This window comes from Sceloporus undulatus, chromosome 3, assembly GCF_019175285.1.
Source record: "Sceloporus undulatus isolate JIND9_A2432 ecotype Alabama chromosome 3, SceUnd_v1.1, whole genome shotgun sequence".
NCBI lineage: Eukaryota > Metazoa > Chordata > Lepidosauria > Squamata > Phrynosomatidae > Sceloporus > Sceloporus undulatus.
In genome coordinates, this window is record NC_056524.1 from 114,610,939 (window position 1) to 114,634,366 (window position 23,428).

General features: G+C 40.4%; 1 protein-coding gene across 1 annotated transcript in view; it reads right to left on the reverse strand.

The window, feature by feature from the left end:
* The window catches only part of IPO5 (importin 5), a 46,160-nt gene extending 23,601 nt beyond the window's left edge, over window positions 1–22,559 (reverse strand). The window contains exons 1-10 of the mRNA XM_042459146.1: window positions 22,399–22,559; window positions 16,519–16,599; window positions 14,074–14,266; window positions 12,315–12,417; window positions 11,349–11,445; window positions 9,088–9,192; window positions 7,361–7,483; window positions 7,141–7,261; window positions 3,652–3,739; window positions 1,758–1,864 (exon numbers count right to left, since the gene is read on the reverse strand). Of these exons, the coding sequence (XP_042315080.1) occupies window positions 1,758–1,864; window positions 3,652–3,739; window positions 7,141–7,261; window positions 7,361–7,483; window positions 9,088–9,192; window positions 11,349–11,445; window positions 12,315–12,417; window positions 14,074–14,266; window positions 16,519–16,599; window positions 22,399–22,497 (1,117 nt within the window). The 5' untranslated portion in view covers window positions 22,498–22,559. The remainder of the gene's footprint in view (window positions 1–1,757; window positions 1,865–3,651; window positions 3,740–7,140; window positions 7,262–7,360; window positions 7,484–9,087; window positions 9,193–11,348; window positions 11,446–12,314; window positions 12,418–14,073; window positions 14,267–16,518; window positions 16,600–22,398) is intronic.
* Between the last annotated feature and the right edge of the window lie 869 nt (window positions 22,560–23,428).

Genomic DNA, 23,428 nt, shown 5'->3' on the forward strand with positions numbered 1-23,428 from the left:
GCCTGGGAGGACCTGGAGATCCCTAGAGAGGTGTTCTCTCAGGTAAAAAGAATAGTGGTTTTTTATTTGCAGTTTTTCCACATTCACGGAGGTCCTTCACCCCAAACTGCAGTGGATGTGGAAGGACCACTTTATTTTTATTCAGAATATGAATCTATTCAAGCAGTTATAACTCTTTTCCCTGATTCTAGGCTGTGAAAATACTTTCCTTATTTGAACTGCAGACTAAAGTTTAAGATTTTGTTTAGTAAACTGTTACTAGAGAACTATTGGCTATTATGTACAAGATGGGGAACTGAATTTTTAAAAACACTGGAATCACAGCACTGTGATGGGTCTGACTCAAATTATTATTATCTGGTTATTAAGTGAGAAAAATTACATCCACAGGATCCTACTGAGTTTTTATTTTAGATTAACTCTGATAATAGTACTGTAATTTACATAATTTAAAAGGCAAATGTCTGATGAAACAGGAATGCCTTTTCTCATGACTGAAGGCCATGAGACGGAGTTTCAGAACCTTGGTGTCACTACCGAGGGTCTGTCACCTGTCCAAGCCAGCCAATCTTCTGAAGGTGAAAGAATGTGGTCAAAGGCCAACAATAATGAATGTAATAATCACAAAAAATGTATCAGGAAAGTCATTTGGCTCTAATCTAGGGCCACAGCTTCTTGACAATACTCTTAAATGGACACATGAATGAAAAAGAACACTAGTTCATTGCCCAATACACAAAAAGGATACATCCATGTTTGTCCAAGAACATAAGTTACATTTTTGTATTCCGGTCTACTCTGTCCCATGATTATAGGTGCTTGCTATAAAATGGATAGACAGCATATGCCTGACAAATCAAAATCTTGTGTTGGAATTTACATCCATATTATAACAAAGGTATGGAGGTCAGGCTAGAGCAAAGGGGTGAAATCTTACCATTCCAATTATAGACAAACAAGGATGAAACTAATACTCAGATAGAGAATAGGAGTGAGGAAGTGCAGCCTGTGGACACCTGCTCCCACCCACAGGCTTTTCCTGGATCCCCAGAGCCTTGGACCCCTTTCAATGTGTCCATTCCAGAAATCCAAATCAGAATAACTTCCAGTTTGATTGTCACGTGATTTGAGGACTCTGTGACCTGCCTCAGGTCCACAAAGGCAAAAAGCAGTTCTGATGTCCACTGAAGCTGCCCATCCCTTGTACAGAGTTTCTCCCTTCCCATACAGGATTAAATGACTTAGGTTATCAAGTGCAGTCAGAAAAACCTCTTTACTTGCGGAACACAATAATTATTAATGAATCTTTTTTTTTAACTTACAGAGAAGAAAAACTGATGGTCACATAATATACCATTGACTGTGTTTTGTGTACAAACAAGGGACTTTTCAGCTCTCCCTTTCAGTAGCAATACCCTACAGCTCAACAGCTAACTTTGAAGTCAAAACTACTTCTGTCAAACACTGCAAAGGTACATGGGATTTTCTTCATCCCAGCTGGTTGAAAAATCAATTAAATTAAATCAACAGAAGTACTTAGCTTATAAATTTACATATAAATACATAGGTATATATTTTTCTTTTCCATTTCATGTGTTAATTTGTACGGTTTTATATATTTGTATGTCATGCAGAGTTAAAATAAAATAAAATTATTAAAAAAAATATTTTTCTATATACAATCATTTATTTTAACAGCTCAATCCCCAAAATATATGTTGAAACACCTACTGAAAGGTCAAAATAACATAACTTACGATTCTGAAGCATTTGCATAATATGTTCTTTTATCATAGGCAGAACAAGTTTTCCACCAAGGCCACATGCCATTCTGTCCAATGCACTCTCACCAGCAACAGCATTGCTAAAATGTGGGCAAATTTTAAAAAAGATCTATGAATCAACAAGCTAATGTAGTCAATAAATTTAGTACTCAGTTGTGTTTCTGAAAGCATTCTTAAGTGTTCAAATCTCATAGAGAAATAGTCCGTAAACCTTTTAAAGTAGTTAAAAGACAATTTTCCAAAGGTATTCTGATCTTAACATTCATTTGCTTATGTTTCATGTTAAGCCTGCCCATCACCGTATCATACATGAGTTTGTCCCAGTGTTCAAAATTCAAACTCAGTATGTGAACAAATTGTTTTTTTAAACGTGCTATTCATTTTTTGTTTCCTAGCATACATATAATTTAGAAGTACAGTGTGTTCGCACCAACTGTAGGCTTGCCATCTGCAGTTTGAGCTTCCGCGGATGGCAATATCCATTTTTCAATGGGTATGTGCACATGTGGTGGTGCATGTTAGCGCACGCCCATTGAAAGGAACAGGAATTAAGTGCCAAGGTGTGTGCTCGGTTCACAACTGTTGTCGAAGCGAACACAAGCATAGTTTATGTATGCGGACAAGACGCTCAGAAGGTCTGTGAAGAATCTGAGTTGCGCGGCAAATTTCCTCTCACACAGGAATGAATCTCAGTACAGCGAGGTTTCTCTCAAGAAGAGGGTTCTGTAATCTTTGTTACAAAACTATATACAAAGATTACACAGAGTATAAGACATCCGTCTAGAATACTCATTAACAAGTTACTTTACAAACCAACCGACCATAACAACCACCATAGAGGCAGTTACCCTAACACCGACTGTCATAACTCTGACTCTCATTGACAGTTTAAAGTTGACAGTTGCAGCAGTATTCCACGATGCACTGTTTCAAAAATGCAGGCACATGTAACAACCACTGGTACTGTAATAAGTTCTGCTACAGCTCCACCTAGTGGTCATATCCATGTCATTTTATCAGACCTGTTTACATCATGGTCCTGACATTAAGGCCCTGTATTTTTTGCTACCTGCACATGAGTGGGGTGGTGGTGGTGGTGGTTACCAGACAGCAAGGGACAACTGTAATCACCAAAGGAGCAAACTATTTTCTAAACAACAAGATTCTAAAAGCAGTGAAGTGATTCTGGCTGTATCAATAAATCTAGATGAACTATCCTTTACAGACTGATGAACAAATGGAAAACTAAAACTAATTACCAATGTACATATTCTTCATACTCTTCTGATATTTCAGCCATTCTTTTACAACTCTAGTGCAAAACTGTGTTCCCCACAAGAAACAATGCCATCCTCTTTAGAATTTTTGTATTGCAGCTTTCATTTTGTGAGGAAGGAGTCCTCCTTCCTAAGGATCTGGATTTTTTAAATAAGAAAAATGCGTCACAGCATTGTTTGTTCCTATTTTCATCAGCCTTAATCTCATAGCTATTTGTATATCATGATGGTGCCCATTTAAAAATACAAGCATTGTATTCTTGTATAAGAATATAAACTTACTAATCTCTGCAAGGAGATATCATTTTTGCTGAGAAACTTCAGTGTGGGCATTGTGCACACATGCACCTATTTCCACAATGGCAAAAAATTTGAAATATATCACTACTATTAAGGAAATTGCATTAGTTCAGCAGCAGTTGCACATATGCTTGGTCCAGTTAAGGGTGGGTCTATAGAATCCTAAGGCATATGGATAGCCCATCTATAGGTATCAAATAAGACAGCTTGAAATGCAAAATAACTCTTGAAAGTTATGAACTATTTAATCTGTTTGTTCCTATAAAAACTTGTAAAGCAATCTTGTTCACCTGTCAAAGTCATCATCTTCCAACTCATCAGTGTTTGCCCAGTCTTCATCTTCTTCTAGGTCAACCATCATTGTTAACATCTGAGGAACTAAAGAAATTGAACAATGTCAGTTTACAGAAAATTGCCAAAGCAGCACATGAATGCTAATAAACCTTCCAATAATTTCAGATCCCAAGACAGCTCTGGAAGCAACATGACACCAGAATATATTTCATTCTGCCACAGCAGGTATAGTTATATATTTATAGGAATTACAGATCACTGAATAGAATACAGTTGCAAGCAGGCAGCCCAAGATCTAGCTTTTATATATTCTTAGATAAACATATGTGAAACATTTGTTTCAAGTTTTTAAGAAAGCATGGAAGAGGCAACAAATATATCAAACATGATTTTCCTTGGCCCAGGAGCTGTTATACCATATGACTTTTGCCTTCATTCTAAGTCACTCTGAAGTCCAAGGCACAGGAAGTGCTTTTTCTTCTCATAAATTTAAATAGGAGTAATTTGAGACTATTATACATCGAGTATTTGCAGGAGGGAAATAATGTGCTCTACAGCCTCAGAAGCACATACCAAAAAAGTCTATTTTTATGTTTCTAAGGCTTATGGTGCCCATTTTAAATTCATGATTGAAACTCTTGTTTATTTTTCTAAGACTTTAGTTAAACTTACTGACAGAAAGATTCCACCTAGAATTTACAGCTGAACAGTTCTCAAATGTTCCTTTACTAGATCTTTTAAAAAAATAATGTAATATTTTCTTCTTGAACTTGTTTTGCAATTGTTTAGTATCAGTGCATGTTTAAAAAATGTTAGCCTAGCAGCAGCCAATCCAAGACCAGAATGACTGTTGCTTCAGTTTTCTCAGAATTTTACTCATCTTGATATTTAATACAATTAATTATCCCAACTGCTCTACATAAACACTGATTTTTTAAACTACTAATTCTATAGAAATATAGCATATGTTGTTATAAATAAGAATGAAAAGCGGAATATTTTGTGATCAGAAGGTTGTTGGATTCCTCACAAGCTGCTTGGTAAGGTAAAAAAGGCCATCTGCCCTCTCGATCCCTGTCCATCTTGGCTGGCCATCCAGGGAGGTGAGGCAACCTTGAAGTTGCTACAATCTATAATCAATGCTTCCCTCAGGGAAGGTTGTTTTCCATCAAGTTTGAAATTAGCAGTGGTGAAACCCATTCTAAAGAAACCTTCCCTTGATCCCCTGGACAAAAACAATTATCGGCCAGAATCTCTTCTTCCCTTTTTGGGTAGGTTGATAGAGAGGGCGGTTGCAAACCTGCTCCAAACAGTCTTGGATGACACCGATTATCTTGATCCATTTCAAACTGGCTTCAGGTTGGGATACAGAGTGGAGACTGCCCTGGTCGCCTTGGTTGATGATCTCCGTCTGTGCATTGACAGGGGAAGTGTGGCCCTGTTGGTGCTCTTGGATATCTCAGCGGCCTTTGATACCATAGACCATGGTATCCTTCTGGAACGCCTGAGAGAGTTGGGAATCGCTGGCTCTGCTTTGCAGTGGCTACATTCCTACCTCTCGGGCAGATTCCAGATGGTGATGCTGGGGGGCAGCTGCTCCTCTATGAGAGAGCTAACATCTGGCATCCCTCAGGGCGCTATTCTGTTCCCCATGCTGTTTAACATTTACCTGAAGCCGCTGGGTGAGATTATCCAGAGACATGGGGCAGGGTGTTATCAGTACGCTGATGACAACCAAATTTACTTCTCTATGTCTCGGACTGTTTCAGTAGCCAAGGAGGGCATCTCCCCCCGAATGACTGCCTGAAGTCGGTAATGGATTGGATGAGGGAAAATAGACTTAAGTTGAATCCAAATAAAACTGAGGTACTCGTGATAGGTAACCCCAATCCGGGTACGGAGATAAGTTTGCCAGTTCTAGATGGGGTCACACTTCCCCTGAAAGACTGCGTCCACAGCTTGGGGTGCTCCTGGATTCGTCGCTTCAACTGTCTTCTCGGATTGATGTGACAGCCAGGAGTGCCTGTTATCAGCTTCAGCTGATACACCAGTTGTGCCCCTACCTGGAGCAGCGGGACCTAGAAATGGTCGTACATGCTCTAGTAACCTCGCGTCTTGATTACTGCAATGCGCTCTACATGGGGCAACCTTTGTGCCACATCCGGAAGCTCCAATTGATACAAAACATGGCAGCCAGACTGGTCGCCGGAAAATCCAAGTTTGACCATATTACACCTATTTTAAAATAATTACATTGGCTGCCTATTAGCTTCCGGGCACAGTACAAGGTGTTGGTTATCACCTATAAAGCCCTACATGGCCTGGGCCTAGTCTACTTGAAGGAACACCTCCTCCCATACAATCCTTCCCATACATGCCGATCCTCCGGGAAAAGCCTTTTACAATCTAGAAAGATCAGATTGGCGGTGACCTCCTGGAGGTCCTTCTCTGCCACCACTCCAAAAACTTGGAGTGACCTGCCGGAAGAGATTCGCCAATTATCCTCACTCGAGGCTTTCAAAAAGGAGGAGGATTCAGTTGGTTCTGGATATTATCAATTGGGGAAAACCTTTCTCTTCCGGCAGGCCTTCCCTGATTGATAATGTCCAGAACCAACTGAATCCTCCTCCTTTTCTTATTTTTCTTATTTGTGGTTTGTTTATTAATTTTGTCATATTGTTATGTATTTTTAACCATGTTTTATTGTTTAATTTTATACTTGGGAGGGAGGATTGGGCTGGGGTCTTGTGGGGCTTGCTGTTTTTATTGTTGTATATTATATAAACTTTGCTGTTACCCGCCTTGATCCTCAAAACGGAAGAGCCGGGATATAAATAAATATTATTATTATTATTTCCTGTATCAGATCTATCATTTTTTCATTTTCAACAACAGTGTTTCCAATAGTGGCCCATTTAAACTAAGATCTACCATATATACTCGACTATAAGTCGACCTCATGTATAACTTGAGGGCAGGTTTTGGAGCTATAATTATGGATTTTGACATGATTCGTGGATAGGTTGAGAGTAAAATTTAGGGCCATGTAACAAAGGATGTAAAGGATGAAGCAAAGGAAAACAATGCCAAAGAACTTACAAAATTCCAGGAGACATTACTGTTTGTGTTCATATTAAAAGTTGGACTGAGAATAGAGAGAAGTCAGTGCTTCCAGGACAGATTACTCTCTTGCTTTTCACTAGGGGAAGGTTCATTTTTATATAAATAAGAGTTAAAGTACAATACTATATTGAACCATGGATAAATCGACTCAGGTTTTTGGGGTCACCTTTTTGACTAAAATTTCTAGACTTATACATGAGTATATACAGTAAAACCAAACCATAAGATGATGCAAAGAGTGGGGTTTCAACTTGGTCTCAGAAAACCCATGATCGAGCCACTTTTTCCTCTCTGTCTGCACCATCCCTACATAAGTATCTCTCAATATTATCTATGAAAACTAATACAATTATTTTACTCACTAGCTTGTGCAACAATGTTGATATGCCTTCTCAGCATCGCAGCAGCAGTTTCTGATAATGTAACTATTACTTCCAGGGCCAGCTGACGTTGCATGTTACTGAGACTAGTGTCAGCACACAGCTGAAATCACAAAATATTTAAACAGAACATTAACAAAACAAATAGTAAAAAGAACACCAAATAATACACTGAAATGTGGAAAGAGAGCATCAGACATACCTTCAAACTCAGTTGTAATGTTGGTTCTAAATGTGGACGTAAATATTTTGGAACCGTATCTGCGATCTCTACAAGAGACTTTAGGACTGAATCATCATTTTGATAACAGGAGTCATTCACTGCCTAAAATATGAGAATTTGGTTAAGACCTCTTCACCTACAATTGCACACTCATAACCAAGCTCTTCTGTGTTATGAAAATACTGTTCAATATTTCAAGATACTATGAACATGACAAAAATCTAACCCTAAGATCAGAAAACATACTGGAGAACTCCAAAGCTGAATGTTTCACTTAACCTATGCACATAATTCTGGTGGGCACTTAATCACAGTGCTACCTGTTCAACTTGCCCAAGTTTCTCTTTACCCATTCCTTAGGCATTATATAGCAGATGCCACATTTGTTAAACATTTATCCTACTTATAGTGAAAGCCCACATTTCTCCACAACATCTTTTCAAGATGCTTTAATACTGCAAATATATTAATTCTATATTAATGAAAATTTGTTGATTTCTATTTTAAAAAATGTGTTGAAAAACTAGACCAACAATGACCACAGTTTGCAATATACAGTAAAAACTACATTGTGGTTGAGTCTTTACTGAAATATTAGTCTTCTGGATTTGCAGACATTATACTTAATAGAAATATGTTAAATAAATAAAAATAAATAAATTGCAAGCATGAAATTTTTTGTAGATATTTTCATATAAATTTAATGTCAACTGAGTAAAAGTATTGTGAGAACTTATTTTGTTTTCCTACTTTTCACAACCCTTTTAACTTTACGGTGGCTTTTTTGCAGTTCACATGAAAAAAACTACCATGGCATTCTTAAGAAAAATGATTTAAAATGAATATTTGTTATAGACTGCTGCTAACACATAAAGAGGAAACTAAGGCCCTGTGCAGACCATCCATTAAGGCCTGCCTGGGGGCGGAGTAAAGGGGTGGAATCAGGGGGTGGCATCCACGTGATGCATGTCCTGACTCTGCCCCCAGGGCACTGTGATGCCATGTGCCATTCCACACAGTGCATGGCATCACAGCACTCTTCTGGTGCTGTGTCCACACAATGCAGCGCCAAAGGAGTGCCTTAAAGCCATGGCTATTGCTCCCTGGAAAGGCCAAATTGGGGCCACGGCATGCAGTTGCCATGGCTCCGATCTGGTGCACCTGAAGATGGCTGCAGGCCGTCCCTTAGGGCTGGTCTGCACAGTTCCTAAATGAACTAGCTAGTATGTTTAATATTCAGATCCCAATCTTTACAGAAGTTTGCCAACAAGGCAAAGTACTGGCAATTGTACAGCTTAATTCCTTATTTATTTTCTGTCAAGGTTCTTTCCAAAAATTATTGATAGTACTTGAATGGAACAGCGCTGCATGCACTTGATTTTTGTTAACTGCCCTTGAGTCGATCTCCACTCATGGCAACCCTGTGAATGAGACATCTCCAGGACTCCCACACTTGTTCTCGTGCCATAAAGTTTAAATGCATAAAGCAAAATATTTGTACTTTGTGTACCTTATAGTGTTTTTTTAGACAACTTATTCTATTTGAAAGGCAAAGAGTAGCTTTTATTAATGGCAACATCTGTCGTGATGTTCACACTAGAAATTCATACATTACTGATGCAGAAAACAGCAATACTCAAAACACTTTACATGTCACATCTTTGTCTATAGCAATATACTTGAGAAAACTTTCTGAAAGAGACTACCTGCAAGATTCCAGGAAGCAAGTCTGCAAAATGTTTAAGAAGGGGAAGATTTTGCTCATTAGCAAGAACAAATGCCGCTGCAGCCCTAGCCGATAGTGTCCTGATCTAGAATAAAAATTAAATACTAACATTAGTATATCACTGTGCACCTTAAACATTTTGAACTGCATATACAGGGTATATGTTAAATTTACCCTAACTTTGCATTGCTACCCCCATTCCTAAATCATACTCATTCTACAGACAGAGAAACAGAACATTTGATCTTTTTAAATGGTGGAAATCACATGCCTTGATTATTTTCTAGGTAGTGCCTCATCATATCTTTGTGTGTATGTGTGCCTTTAAGTAGTATGTTAACTTATGATGCCCTTATAATTTTCATAGGGTTTTCTTAGACAAGCAATACTCAGAGGTGCTTTTGCCAGTTTCTTCTTCTGAAATATAGCCTAGAACACCTGGTATTCATTGGCAGTTTCCTGTCCAAATTCTAACAAGGGCTGAGCCTGCTTTGCTTCCAAGACCTGGTGCTAGACAAATACAGCCTCTAGTTGGCCTCTAAAACAAGCTCCCATCAAAAATCTTGTTTTAGTGCTACACACAGTGCAGGGCTGGGGGTGGAGAAAAATTATGTCTGACAATGGGTCTTGGAAGGTGGTGGAAAATGGACTCATTGTGGTTGCCTATACCTGTCTTAAAATCATATGAAGTAAAATAAAAGTACCTCTTCCTAGTCTTCCTTTTTCCTGTATCTTGTAGGAATGATGGTGTACTGCAGAAATCGTAGTTACCCCCAAAAATCCAATATGGATCAAGACTGCCCCCATCACAAAGCAATATTTAGCTTCCCAAATCTCAGTTGGCTTGGGAAGGAAAATTCCATCCTGTGGACCTGTACATACAAATCCATGTACATATTCCTGCATGGCAAAGCGTTGGACTGGATGGCTATTGTGGTCTCTTCCAACTCTATGATTCTATGAGCTATATAATAGAACTTCGCCCAAAGTCTGAACTAGAGAAGTAACTAAAGAATATGGTTTTCAATTAACATATATTAGGTTCAACAATCAATAAAAACAGCCAACTGAACAAAAGGCAACATTTTGCAGTGTTACAGAAAGTCAGTGTATTAGACAAAAAACTGTTACAGTCGGCCCTCCTTATCCACAGATTTTTTATACATGGATTCAAGCATCCATGGCTTGAAAATGTTCAAAAAAAGTATAAACTCCAAGTATCACATCTTGATTTTCCCATTTTATATAAGGGACACCATTTTGCTATGTCATTGTACTTAATGGGACTTGAGCATCCACAGATTTTGTTATTCACGGAGGTTCCTGGAACCAAACCCCAGCGGATAAAAAGGGGCCCACTGTATTTGTCTGTAGCAGAAGGTCATTAGAAAGGAAAATAAACCTGCCTCCTTTGGCAAGGACTTCCACAGTAGACACTGAGAAAACACCTTTGGCAAACATCTGATGGCAACAGATATGATGGCAAGACAAAAAGGAGACCATTTTCCACAGACCTTGTACTGAAGAATGAAGTATTTCAGGAAACCTGGCCCAAAGCTATGCGGGGCTTTACAAGTCATAGCAAGCACTTTGAATCATTCCCAGAAACAGAATGTCAGCCAATGAAACTGTTGTATGAGATTCACATGCTCCCTAGAGCTGGCCCAAGGCTGAAACATTGTGACCCCATTTCTTAATATTCTTTCAAGTCAGTCCCACAAAGGATAAGTTGAATAGTTGAAACAACCAGGGCATGTGCCAGTCTTCAAGGAGAATGAACCGCCATCCAAGACATGCTGAATCCTTGTTCTCTCATTTGCCCTTCTGCTGACTTTTGATTTGCCTCAATAATGTTTCAATTTGTCTGCCCTCTCCCGCTCTCTAACCAATATCAGATACTGATTCGGAGACAGCTAAGCATGATTAATATATCAAATCCTGGATGTCCGTGCTTAGCCATTTCATGTAGACACTGAATAAAACGAAGGACACTGGAGGACAATATGGAATTTAGGGGGACAATGTGGATGCTAAACAGCAGTTTTCCACAATCATCTTCTGAAACTGCCCGTACTATAAAAGAATGTCTTGAAATCCATCCCAGATGGGTGGCCCAGTAGATTGTGGTCAATAGTATTGACTTCAAGTTTTCATTTCAGGCATTCAGACATTAAACAAAGATTTCTGGTATACATTCAATCTGAAATGCCATCAGGCAAGATCCAGTTAGTTTCAAATTACCGTTGGATTCTCCTGGTCCTGCATACACTGTACCAACATTCGTTTGATGACTTCCAAATAATGCTGCTGCTGATTTCCAAAAATACCAGGGAAGTTCCTAAATGGGCAGTGCAAATAATGTACATTTTAAGCATCCTTAAAAGTACGCACATTAAAAACAGTGAACAAACATGCTATTTACATATAAAGTAATATAAAATACTGCATTTCAAAGAAAACAATGACTAATCTTTCTGTATTTACTCTGTCAGCTTGTCTGAATCACTTACACTGAACAAGCTGAAAGAGGACTTAGGGTCATGGGATAGGGTACACACTAATTTAATACAAGACAATAGTGAATTACTCAGTGGCGTCACTAGGGAGTGCAGACCGCACTGGGTGATACTCTAAAAGTGGGGTGACACCCGGTGAACAGCCCCCCACCTCCCAGATGCACGACATGGTGTCAGGGAGGGAGAAGGCCGAGTGTCCCCCATCCCTGCCCGGCGCGCTTTATTTGCAAGTAAAGCCATGCAGGACAGGAAGGGAGAGGGCCAGGCGACCTTGCCCCTGCCCACCTCCCTCCCTGGCCCACCTGGCTTTACTTGCAACAGGTTGGGAGATGGTCCGATGCACCCCCTGCCTTGTGCGGTTTTACCTGTGAGTAAAACCACACGGGACAGGTAGTCAGGCGTGCCCCTTTTGGCTCCGCCCCAAAAATCCCACCCCCCCAGCACCGAGTGACACCCCAGTATAGGATGCCACTGTAATTACTAAAGCACCCACAAACTGCTAATCCACCATTATTCATTTCACTGAGAGATTCTTGAGAAGTTCACCTGGAACACAAGGTTCCCTTTAAACAAAGTCTGAAGACAGGTTTTAAAACTGGATTTTTAAGCATCAGTAACATGAAACAATTTGATCATCTTAACGCTCCTACGTAAAATACACCAATCTGCTCATTTAGGAACAATACTATACCAGAAGATATGTAGTGCAGCTTCACGCAGTCCCACATTTTGAGAGCTGACTGAGTCAAACAAGAACTTCAGGCCTTCAGGCCACTGGTTATTGCCTTCCTCATCTAGAACAAAAAGAAGTCCAACACTTTGAAAAGATTCCTTGTTAACTTAAAATGAAAAGGAAATAACACTATTTAAACAAACCATTAAAATAACTACTATTATTCTACAATTAAGGGAAAAACTTGCTAGGTTTTATAGCAACTTTTTATTTGTTTTGGACTTTCAGTTGCCAGAATTTTTTTTAAAAAAATTCTATCTTAAGAGAATTTGCAGAATTTCATCCTAGATCCAATTTTTGCCCACCTGTTGAGTAAACTGAATGAACCAATGAGGACTCAGTAAGCCAATTTATATATTCCATTGATTAAACAAGTCTACAGGGATTAACCATGGTATTTATCCCTTATGCCCACCCCTCAGATTTCTACACAACCTTAGGACCTGAATAATCCTGCTGTATTCTGAGGGTCAAATCTGAAGTCCTCAGTATTACAGCAGGTGAAAGAATGTATGTAAAAAGTCCAGGTACAGTAGTAGGCATGAAGTGTGTTGCTTACTATCCTGAAGAACTGAAGCCAAACATTGATAGGTAAAGATCTTGGAACTCTATTGCTGCAGAAGACTTAAGGGCTGTGCAGACCACCCCTAAGGGGTAGCCTACAGCTGCCTTCAGCTGCGCTGGATCGGGGCCATAGCAACCGCGTGCCACGGCCCCAATCTGGCCCTTCCAGGATGCAAAAAGAAGCCATAAAAAGTGGCTCCGTTTTGCGCCCTGGAAAGGGTGCAATAGCCACGGCTTTAAGGTGCTCCTTTGGTGCTGCGTCGTATGGATGCAGTGGATGAGTAGCACTGTGACACCATGTGCCGTGTGCATTGGCGTGCAGCATCACCCTGGGGGCAGAGTCGGAGCATGCGTCATGTGGACGCCACGCCCTGATTCTGCTTCCAGGCTGGCCTTAATGGCTGCTCTGCACAGCACCTTACTCTACAAATAAAAATGAATCGTTTACAGAAATGGCATGCCCATTAAAGTTATGGAAAAGCTCCATAAGGAGCATGATGTGCTTACTGCAATATACACAGTGCTCTGGATTGATACAGTCAAATACAAATATAATTTTTCTAAAAATGTAAATTGAAATTTTAAATTGTCTTTTTAGAATAATTTTTCAGCGTGTTATACTTTTGTTTCAACTACAGAACGGAACTCAACAGGTGAGCAAAAAATTATCAAAATAGCAATAGTCAACAATATAGAAATGTAGCAGCTCCCTTTGAGATCTGTCCAAAAGACCCTCCTTTATATAGCATTCTGAAACGATGTCCTTCTCTGTAGCTGCACTCACTTCTAGAATAAACCACTTGGGCTTCTCCTTCTTACTTTATTCATTTAAAACAAATTTATTTCTTTTTTCTAGGTAAACCCTCTCCAAGATGGTTCACAGAATAAAATTTAAAAAGGCAGTAAAGTTGTTAATTTAAACAACTTTTTACTATCAATTGGAAACTTTTCTCCTTCAAAGGTTTTCTATAGGAGGATAAGATTGGACAAATAAGGCCACTATTTCTGAACTATATTGCCTCTGCAGGTTTTTTCTCCTTCAAAATATCCCTTTTCTTATTTGCATTTTATCATTTATTGCAAAGTTATGCTACACACTGCCTTCAGCATCTTAAGAAAGAGTAGCTAAGAAATATAAATAAATATCACATACCTATTAGATTCCTGGCCAATTCAGCTACAATGTCACAGATTTTTCTCCTCATACTGGACTGTGTTTCTAACTGAATAATCAAAAGCAGTTCACTTTTGATGGCAGTCTGAACTTCAGGGGGTAATGCTGGATAAACTTCATCAAAGGAAGCTGACAGAAGTCTCCGTAAGAGCACAGCAGCCATTTGTCTTGCCTAGTAAACAGGTATAAATTATAATGTTTGTTGGGGAAAACAATTCTAGGACAATATCGTGTCGTTCTGTTCTTTGTTATTTCCCACATAACTATGCACAAAATATAAATGCTAAACCAAGGTGCTGACCCTGCCACATCCTTTTTGGCATCCTTAGTCATATAGCTAGTTCTCTTCAACTATTTATCTTAATGGTTGGTACAGGTACTAAACAAAGCACCTGACTACTGCAGAAGAAGCTGACACTTAGAAGCATATAGTAAAGACATTGATAAACTTAAGAGCTTGATGAACGTCTGCAATATGTTAATATTTACAAAGAAGCATCCTTCATGAAAGATTCATAACCCAGCCTAATGATAATATGAAAAAATAAGGTGAATGAAGTACAGACTAAGTATTGTTTTAAAGTGTATTGTTTAGTGCTTTAATGTCTTTTAGAGTGCATATTTTAAATATGGTTTTAATGTGGCTTTTTCTCATTTTTTAAAATTATAATCTTTTAAATTTCTTTGTAGGCCGCCTTGAGTCCCAGTCTTGGGGGAAAGGCAGGATATAAATAAATAATATTAATGTGAATAATAATAATAAGTATCTACTAAATATATATATAAAAAGTGAATTAGTATTTTAATTATTATGTTTACTAACTAGTAGTCTTTCAAGGAAAGGAAATAAAATTGCACACATTTTCCACCCAATATTAACCAATGGAAATATACCAATAGTGAATATATCAGTATATCTAGAACTACAAATGAAATATGCCAGCTGTGCCGGTACAACATAATGTTCAGTTATTTCAGCTCAGAACCTGATAAGGCTTTAATTCTGTCAGGACCAGTTCGGGGGGTAATTCACTTTCTGTGCATTCAAAATACAGGAGTATAATAAATATTTGAAACATATTGTAGGAAATGTTGTGGTGAATGAAAGCAACAGGAAAAAAGGAGATGGCTTATATGCAGATCATGTGAGAAGCCAAACTATAAGACCAGTGCCTAAAGACCACAGAAGCAGGAAATGTGGAAGACTGGACAACCATGTCCTTTTTTTGTGTTGATCACCATAAAAGTGACATGCAATACAGAGTTGTATGTACTGTTATAACAGAAACAACTGAGGATTGTTAGAAGATAAGATGGCTTCACCTGCATACATACCATTATAGTCAATGACTGATGGTGATACTGAGATGAGTTGGTGTTAATTAATCACTTCTTGGCCTTTTGACTAAGATCAAGTGCAGTTGGTGTTAATTATGTACAATATGGTATATCACTCAATGTATGAACATTCTCAGTAAGTTATTACGACTTGATCATTTGCTTATGTTTCTTGACAACAGTTGCTAAATTAGTGAGGGAAAGTTATGACCTAATATACAATCAGTAAGGCAGAGAGGATTGGCTAGCAAAACCCTTTAAGAGGATTAAACACCGTAATGAGGGAATTCCAAGACACCATGAGCAGAGATGCACGTTAGCTATGTTAGACTGCTTTCCACTGAAAACTCCTGCAAATGTCCCCAATGAAAACGTCTACACTGCTGCCTTTCTGAGTTAGAAGAGCTAATTAACAGTAGAATGCTGAGCAGAATCTCTCTGGAAATGCAATAGCTTCAATAACACAACTAGCTTTGATACTAGCTTTGCATCTATGAACAGGAAAGTTTTTTTTTTCCTGGAGCTTGACTACTGTTCCTTTTAAATAGTTCCTCCATTCAGAGTTGCTCCATCAGCTTTTCATTCCTTCTGCCCTCCCTCATATCACCTGATGCCACCCAGAAATGTCTTCCTACCTTGAAAACAGATTTTCACAGGACATGTGGGCTGCATAGAAATAAAGATGGGAAAGCTCTATTCCATTTACAGAATGAAAGCTATGGTCCGGGCTAATGGGGTTATTCAAGCCATGGCTTGAGATCTTGGTTCTACATGCAAAATGGCAAAACTGATTTGCTATTAAACCAGAAAAGGGAGTTTATCATCTATGTGTTTAAAGTGATGAGGGAATACACAAGAACTTCCTTTAACACTGAACATTAGCTAATTCTATAGAAATAGTTGCCAATTATTTGTTCTTTAACATATTCATAATTACAGTACAATTTAATTCTTCTCAGATGCTAATTCTAGCTGACAAGTTTAAACAGAATTTGAAATGACATTAGTACAGCATAAAACACTTCTGTAATGTTGGTATTATTTTTTTGTTGCAGATAATTAGATGTTTCTTGGAGAAAAAAATACCTCTTCAGCAACAGCAGTATTTCTGATAGCTTGCAGGAGGAATGTAATCTTAGATTGGCCTGGTATGTTCTCATATGTTTCCTGTGAAAGAAAGAAAAAAAAAAACATAAGAAAGGTTACCACTATAAAAGAAAAAAACAGCCCATTTGCTATGTACTATGTAAACCATTTTTTAAAAAGCAGAAGAAGAGCTGGACCAGATCAAAGGCCTATTTGGTCAAGTATTGTGTTCCCATGACTGGCAAAACATAAACCTATGATCAGCCCATATGATTAATCATCCTGTCTCACTATCATTGCTCAGTGACTGATATTCAGAGGCATGCTGCTTTTCATCCTAGAGGTAACGTATCATGACTACACAGAAACTAGATTAAACCAAAAAGAGAACAAACAAAATCCAAAGCAAAAACTGTATTCATATTAGGGTTATTTTATTTATACACGTAGTTCTATCTAAGCCAATATTGTGCATCAAAATCAAACTTAAGAAACTACACTTGTCCCTCCATATTCGCTAGGGTTAGGGGCACAAGACCCCTGTGAATATGGGAAAAAAGCAAATGACAAAACCACCATGTTTTAACCTGAGAAGACACCTCTCCAAGAATCTCTAGGTCATCCAGTGCAACTTTGTGGTCAACATCCGACAGACACTAACCATAAAAATGCACCAGAGAAGCTACAAATGCCAAGTAGAGTGTTCTCTCTAGGAATCTTTAGGTCTTTCAGTGCAACTTTTAGTTAAAGTTGACCACAGAGTTGCACTGGAGGACCTAGATATTCCTAGAGAGAACCTATTAATCAAATCCATGAATAATCACATCCACAAATATCAAAGCCGCAAATATGGAGGGATGAGTGTATTATGAACAGGGAAGCATCATGGAGAAAAGCTTTTAAATTTTCTGAAACAATGAGAGGCTCAGGGTTTCCTCTATTTCAGAAAGTAAAGACATCCTAAATTATTTCATTTCAACAAAATGTCTGCTGAGAGAACACATGGAGATGTATGGCAAGTAACAATGAAAAACATATTAATATTTTTATGTTTCTTTATTTAATACTGGTTAATTCTATTTCAGGGCAGGTTAACAATTCAGTTTAAAGTCGTACTTACACTTAAAACTTAATTTTAAATAAAATTTGAAAGCTAGTTTCACCCTTTACAAAGTAAAAATAACATACTAATACCTCTATAGAAGAGACCGCTGCTTCTTATGTTCTTAATTCTGAAGCTGATCTGTCACCTAATTCTAGGTAATATAAAGGACTCCTGCAGCTCTTTAAAGCAGGAATCAACCGTAGCTTTCCATTTTTCCTTCTGAAGCATTCACTGCCTTCCATTTCTCTTAACACTATGATGAGTAAAAAAACTGAGTTCTTAAGCATCTGAAAGTGGCTAGAATGAATAATTTCAAATACTGCTTACTTAATCACAAAACTTACTGAATACTTCACTTGTTTTGTAACACTGGGGTGAATAGGTAAAATAAAGATTTTCCAGCTGCTTTGAAGGCAGGAGGTTTAGATGATGCACACTTCGAAAGTGGCGGGAAACTGGACCGAGGCTGCACTTTGGGGCTAAAAACAGGAGCAAAAGAAGCTGGGATAATCTGACTCAAGATGGAAAATGTGCATCTTTGTGCCTGCATATAAACATCCCAATGCAAGTGCAGGGCTGGAGCAAAGCAAAGAAATGAAAGTGCAACAACACCAATGGATGCAATTACAATATACACAAACCAGAATACCCAACAGGGAGGAATAGAGTGAAGGAGGGCATCTGGGCAGATGTAGGAGGCACTTGGTTGCAGGCAGTGTGTTTGCACAACAGTGTGTATGTATGGTGGGGACGCAACAACAAAAATTATCCAGTGGCAATGCTTGATGTTACATCAGGAAGTCAAGCCATGTGTATTCAACTCGCCTTGGGAGAGGATTTTGTGGAGAGCGGGGTTTGCACCTGCTTTTGGAAAAAGCATGATTGAGCTGCTTTTTCCTACCCATCTGTTCTGCCCCATAAGCAATAGCTCTTTTTAAAAAAAATTGTTCATGTTGATGTGCAAACTTCTGAAATTTAATGCAACTCTTTCAAGGCAAATGCTGCCAACCCTCCTAGGTATGAGTGACTGACATGATCTAATTCTGCCTGTGTCTACATGGTTCACTAAAGACAGTAAAAACTACTGACTCTTCTTCTATTGTGGGTAATTTTTATTGATTTATTTTTCATTCATACTTAGCAACAGCAAGCATGGTGGTTTCCTAGGCAAGTCTGCTACTCAGTGCTGCCCAGCAAAACAGGAGTGAAAGGAATTCATTAGCTTCCTTTCTGATGTTGGTGCATGGTGCCACAGACAGCACCACATAAGCGCACAGGTGCTGAGTGGATAGCCCTGCTGACTCCTAAGGCAATTATACACTTGTCCCAATTAGTGCTGGCAGCAGTATCCCTACCTCTCAGGGTCAAAAAAAAGAAGAGGAAAGAATCACCTTGCCCTGGTTGCTTCAAATTACCCTGCCTTGGTTGCCAGTAAACATATCCAGGGGTAGCCACGTTGGCCATATAGCAAACAAATCCACCACATAGTGAAACCTTCATTGAGCCAAACAAAATGCACATTTTGTATAATGCACAATGTGTAATGTGTATAATGTGTGTTTTGGGTGGCCCAATAAAGGTATCACTGTTTGGTGGATTTCGGATGATGCTGTACTTTGCTTGCTAGTGGTTTCACCCGGCTAACTGTTGCTGTTTGTACTAATTCAAGACCTTTATGAATCTATACTTCCTAGATTACAGCCCACTGAGGGTGCTCTCCTCAAATGTACAAGCTTAGAGCTACAAGGCAGTAAAGGAAGCTACTATAAGCGTTCAAGGAAAAGAAGTTGAAACTCTTCTTTACTCTGTGCCAAGCATTTGAGATACACAGGTATATTTCCTTTGATGATGGGGAAATACAGCTGATCAACAAAACACTCACACTACCATCATACACTAGACACTGAACACTTTCACAACTGGGCAATATGCTCATTAGTCCTTACTTTACTTGCATTCAAGTGATGTAAACTTCATATGACACACCAATTAATCATAGCTGTTGTCATAGAGGTCTTAACTAAGACTTTGTCATAATACCCATGATTCAAAAGGGGGAAATACTATAACTACATCTTTCACTTGCCTCTTCTATCATCTATGTTTCAGAATAGATACATGCTTGCTATGCTGCTTCCTAGCACTTAAACTGACTGCAATTTTCATCTGGAATGTGGACCCTCTCAGACTGTATAGATTTACACTGGGGTATCGAGAGCAGCTTTTTATACAATTGCTCATAATGAAAGAATGTGCTGAACTCTGCTGACCGCTCAAATGATGCAAACGATAAAAGCCTCAGGACAGCTACCCAATGAGAAAATGCTAAACCAGTCACTGGCATTTATTTCAATGGAATCGAGATTCCCCACTAGGTTTTTATAATAAAGAATGTAAATCACTCATATGGGTGGGGAAGAAAAGCATTATCCTAACTTACTAATTACAGAGCAATCCTGTAGTTCACAATTTCTGCTAATAATGAGAAGCATACAATAGATAGATAGATAGATAGAGAGAGAGAGAGAGAGAGAGGTTTCATTCAGAACTACATTAAACACTGAAGGCGTTTGACGGATTAAAAACACAAAGTATGAGACACAAAATTATCTGCCAATTTAACGAACCAAGATCGCTTAAGTTTTCAAAAGCACCATCCATTCCTTTCACTATAATATAGAAAAAATCACTTTTTAAAAATGCTGACTGTTTACCATGCAGGAAACAGACTGTCCCTATTAAATCCAATCCAGGATGTTGACAGATTAACACCCACCTCTGGAAAACACAGCATTTTGAAGTACAGCATACTGTATATGTAAAGAAATCACTACTAAAACAGTCAGTGTGATGGTTTTTAAAGCACAACAAAATATATATCAGTACAGCTGGCCCTCCACATTTGTGGCTTTCACTTTTAAGGCTTTGATTATTTGTGGTTTTGATTAATCTCTAGGAATCTCTAGGTCCTCCAGCACAACTCTGTCAGAAGGTGACCATAGAGTTGCACTGGAGAACCTAGAAATGCCCAGAGAAACCACCTCTCTAGGCATTTGTAGGTCCTCCAGCATGATTCTATCATCAACATCTGGCAGATATTGACCACAGAGTTGCACCGGAGGACCTGGAGATTCCTAGAGAGGCGTTCTCTCAAGTAAAAAGAACAGTGCTTTTTTATTTGTGCTTTTCCCACATTCACAGGAGGTCCTTCACACCTATACCCAGCAAATGTGAAGGAACCACTGTATACACATATATATATGTGTCACACACACATACACACATATATGTATCTCAACAGCATATATGCAGACACGTCAGTACCAAAACAGCCAGTGAGTAGGGTTTGTGTTGTTTTTAGCCTGCCAGCGTAACAGTTTTCCACACCTACACACTCATGTATCTAGTGCACATAATTTATCATAACTACTCAAACTACAGTCCAAAGATCTTTGAATTATCCTCTAATTTTTTAACCCCTCCCCCTCAAAGTAAATTCAATGGGAAAGAGGATGTACCTCCTGAGCATCTCCCAGGAAGAAAAGGGAGCACAGCCCTCCCCTTCCACTTTGCAACACACTCAAGGGAGGCCACAAGGGCACCAACACCGGGCGTCTATTTCCCCAGAAACAGGTTAGGGTTGGGGAGCAGAGGTTAAAAGGTGACCACGGACCCTGAGACGCAGGCCAAAATAAAGCTGCTTTGGGCCACTTTGGAGGCATGCTGTTTAAATGACACACACATCTTAAGAGGCCAGAAGCTGTGCCAAAGCTGCGTCCAGTCCTTAGGCCTGGAGTGTGGCTTTGGCGTGGCTTCTGGCCTCTTAGGACTCATGCATCATTTAAACAGCCTACCACTAAAGTGACCTGAAACAGCGTTATTTTGGCTTGTCTGTTTGGACCCCATGGGGATGTCATACTGAGGATGGAGCAAGCTTGTTTTCTGCTGCTCCAGAGAACAAGACCCAGAACAATGGATGCAAGCTCCAAGAAAAGAGATTCCACCTCAACATTAGGAAGAACTTCCTGACAGTAAGGGCTGGTGGACAGAGAAATAGCTGCCACAGTGGAGTCTCCTTCCCTGGAGGTCTTTAAGCAGAGGCTGGAGGGCCATCTGTCAATGGCGATGCTTTGATTGGGAGTTCCTGCATGGCAGAATGGGGTTGGACTGGATGGCCCTTGCAGTCTCTTCCAACTCTACGATTCCATGATTGTCTGCTAGATATATAGCTCTGGGGCCACAACAACAACAAAACTACAATTCCCAGGATTCCCTAGCACCAAAGCCACCAAGGCAGTTAAAAAGGACTCAAAACTGATTTGCACAGGCTGGAAAAATAATAACACGGTCTGGGACAGCTTTAACTCTTTGTCTGGCTCAAGGAATTCTGGGAGCTGGGAGTATGTTGTGGGGCCCAGAGCAGCAGCAGCAGCAACAACAAACTACAACTCCCAGAATCCCATTGCTTTGAGCCAGGGCAGTTAACGGCTCTTTAACGGCCGCCGGGCGCTCGCAGAAGGGACCACGTGGGTGGCTTGGTGGGGCGGCGCGTGAGGACATTGTGGGGGGGGGGGAATCCCCAGCCAAGCGAGGGAGCGCGCGCGTGAGGACTGGACTGACGGGAGGGAATCCCCAGTTGGGGAGGCGCGCGCTCTCTCTCTCGCTGACAGGGCCGAGCAGGCCGGGCAGCATGGGCACCGGCGCGCGCGAGGGTTGCCGCCCGGCTGGCGGCGGCTGAGCAGCACGCGCGCACCCGAACCCTCCTCTGTAGTCACCTCGGCCTGTTTGCGGACCACATTGTCTGGGTTGAGGAGGTTGCCGAGGAGGAGGTAGAACTGCTGCTGCTCCTGCTCCGCTGCCACTGCTGCCGCCATGGCCGCCAAAGAGAGAGAGAGAGAGAGAGAGAGGCCAGCCGGGCAGGGAGGGGGGAGGAGGAGGAGGAGGAGGCGGGACTCCCAGGCCGCGCACCGCCGCCTCGCTCTCACCCTCCCAGCAAGACTGACACCCTCCTCCTCCTCCCGCAGACGCCGGCCTCCGCCGCTCCCATTGGCTGCCCGCGGAAAGGCTGCTGCTCCCTCATTGGCTGTCTCCGCCCCGTCTTTGTGATTGGGCGGGAGGCCCCCATTGTGAAGTCACTTCCCATCTCCCCCCACCGCCCTTCTCACTCCTGTGGTCACAAGGCGGGATCAAGGGGGCGGGGCTGAGGCTCCATTGGAGGGCGGGCTCTTCCTGACTGGGAGGGTGAGGGAGAGAAAACGCGGGAGATTGTAAGGCGACTCTCTCGCTGGCGCTCAAGTGGGTCAGGGCGCGCATGCGCAGTGTGGCTGCGTTCCTCCCTCATGCAGGAGGCGGTTATAAATAAGCCCCTGAACGGCCCCTTTTTCTCAGTCGCCCTGAGGGAGATCTGGGTCCAGGACAGGAGTGACCCAGTTACTCTGAGAAGGAGGGAGCTGTGGTCACCTTGCCTGCGTCCACAGGGCATAAATAAATCCTGTTTGGGACCGATTTTTAAAACTGTCATGGCTCTGTGCTATGGAATTCTGGGAATTGTAGTTTGTTGGAGTCCCAAACAGGATTTATTTATGCCCTGTTAATGCACCCTTTATCACAACCACACTATTTCCTACTTGAACTAACTCTGGCGAAGAAAGAGATAATAGAAACAATTAGGGAACTGATTAAATAAATAATTTTGATATCCTCTCATGTTGTTGTTGTTATGTGCCTTCAAGTCTTTTCCATCTTCTTCCATCTTGGCAAGATTGGTTCTCACAAGGTTTGCCCTTGCCTTCCCCTGAGGCTGAG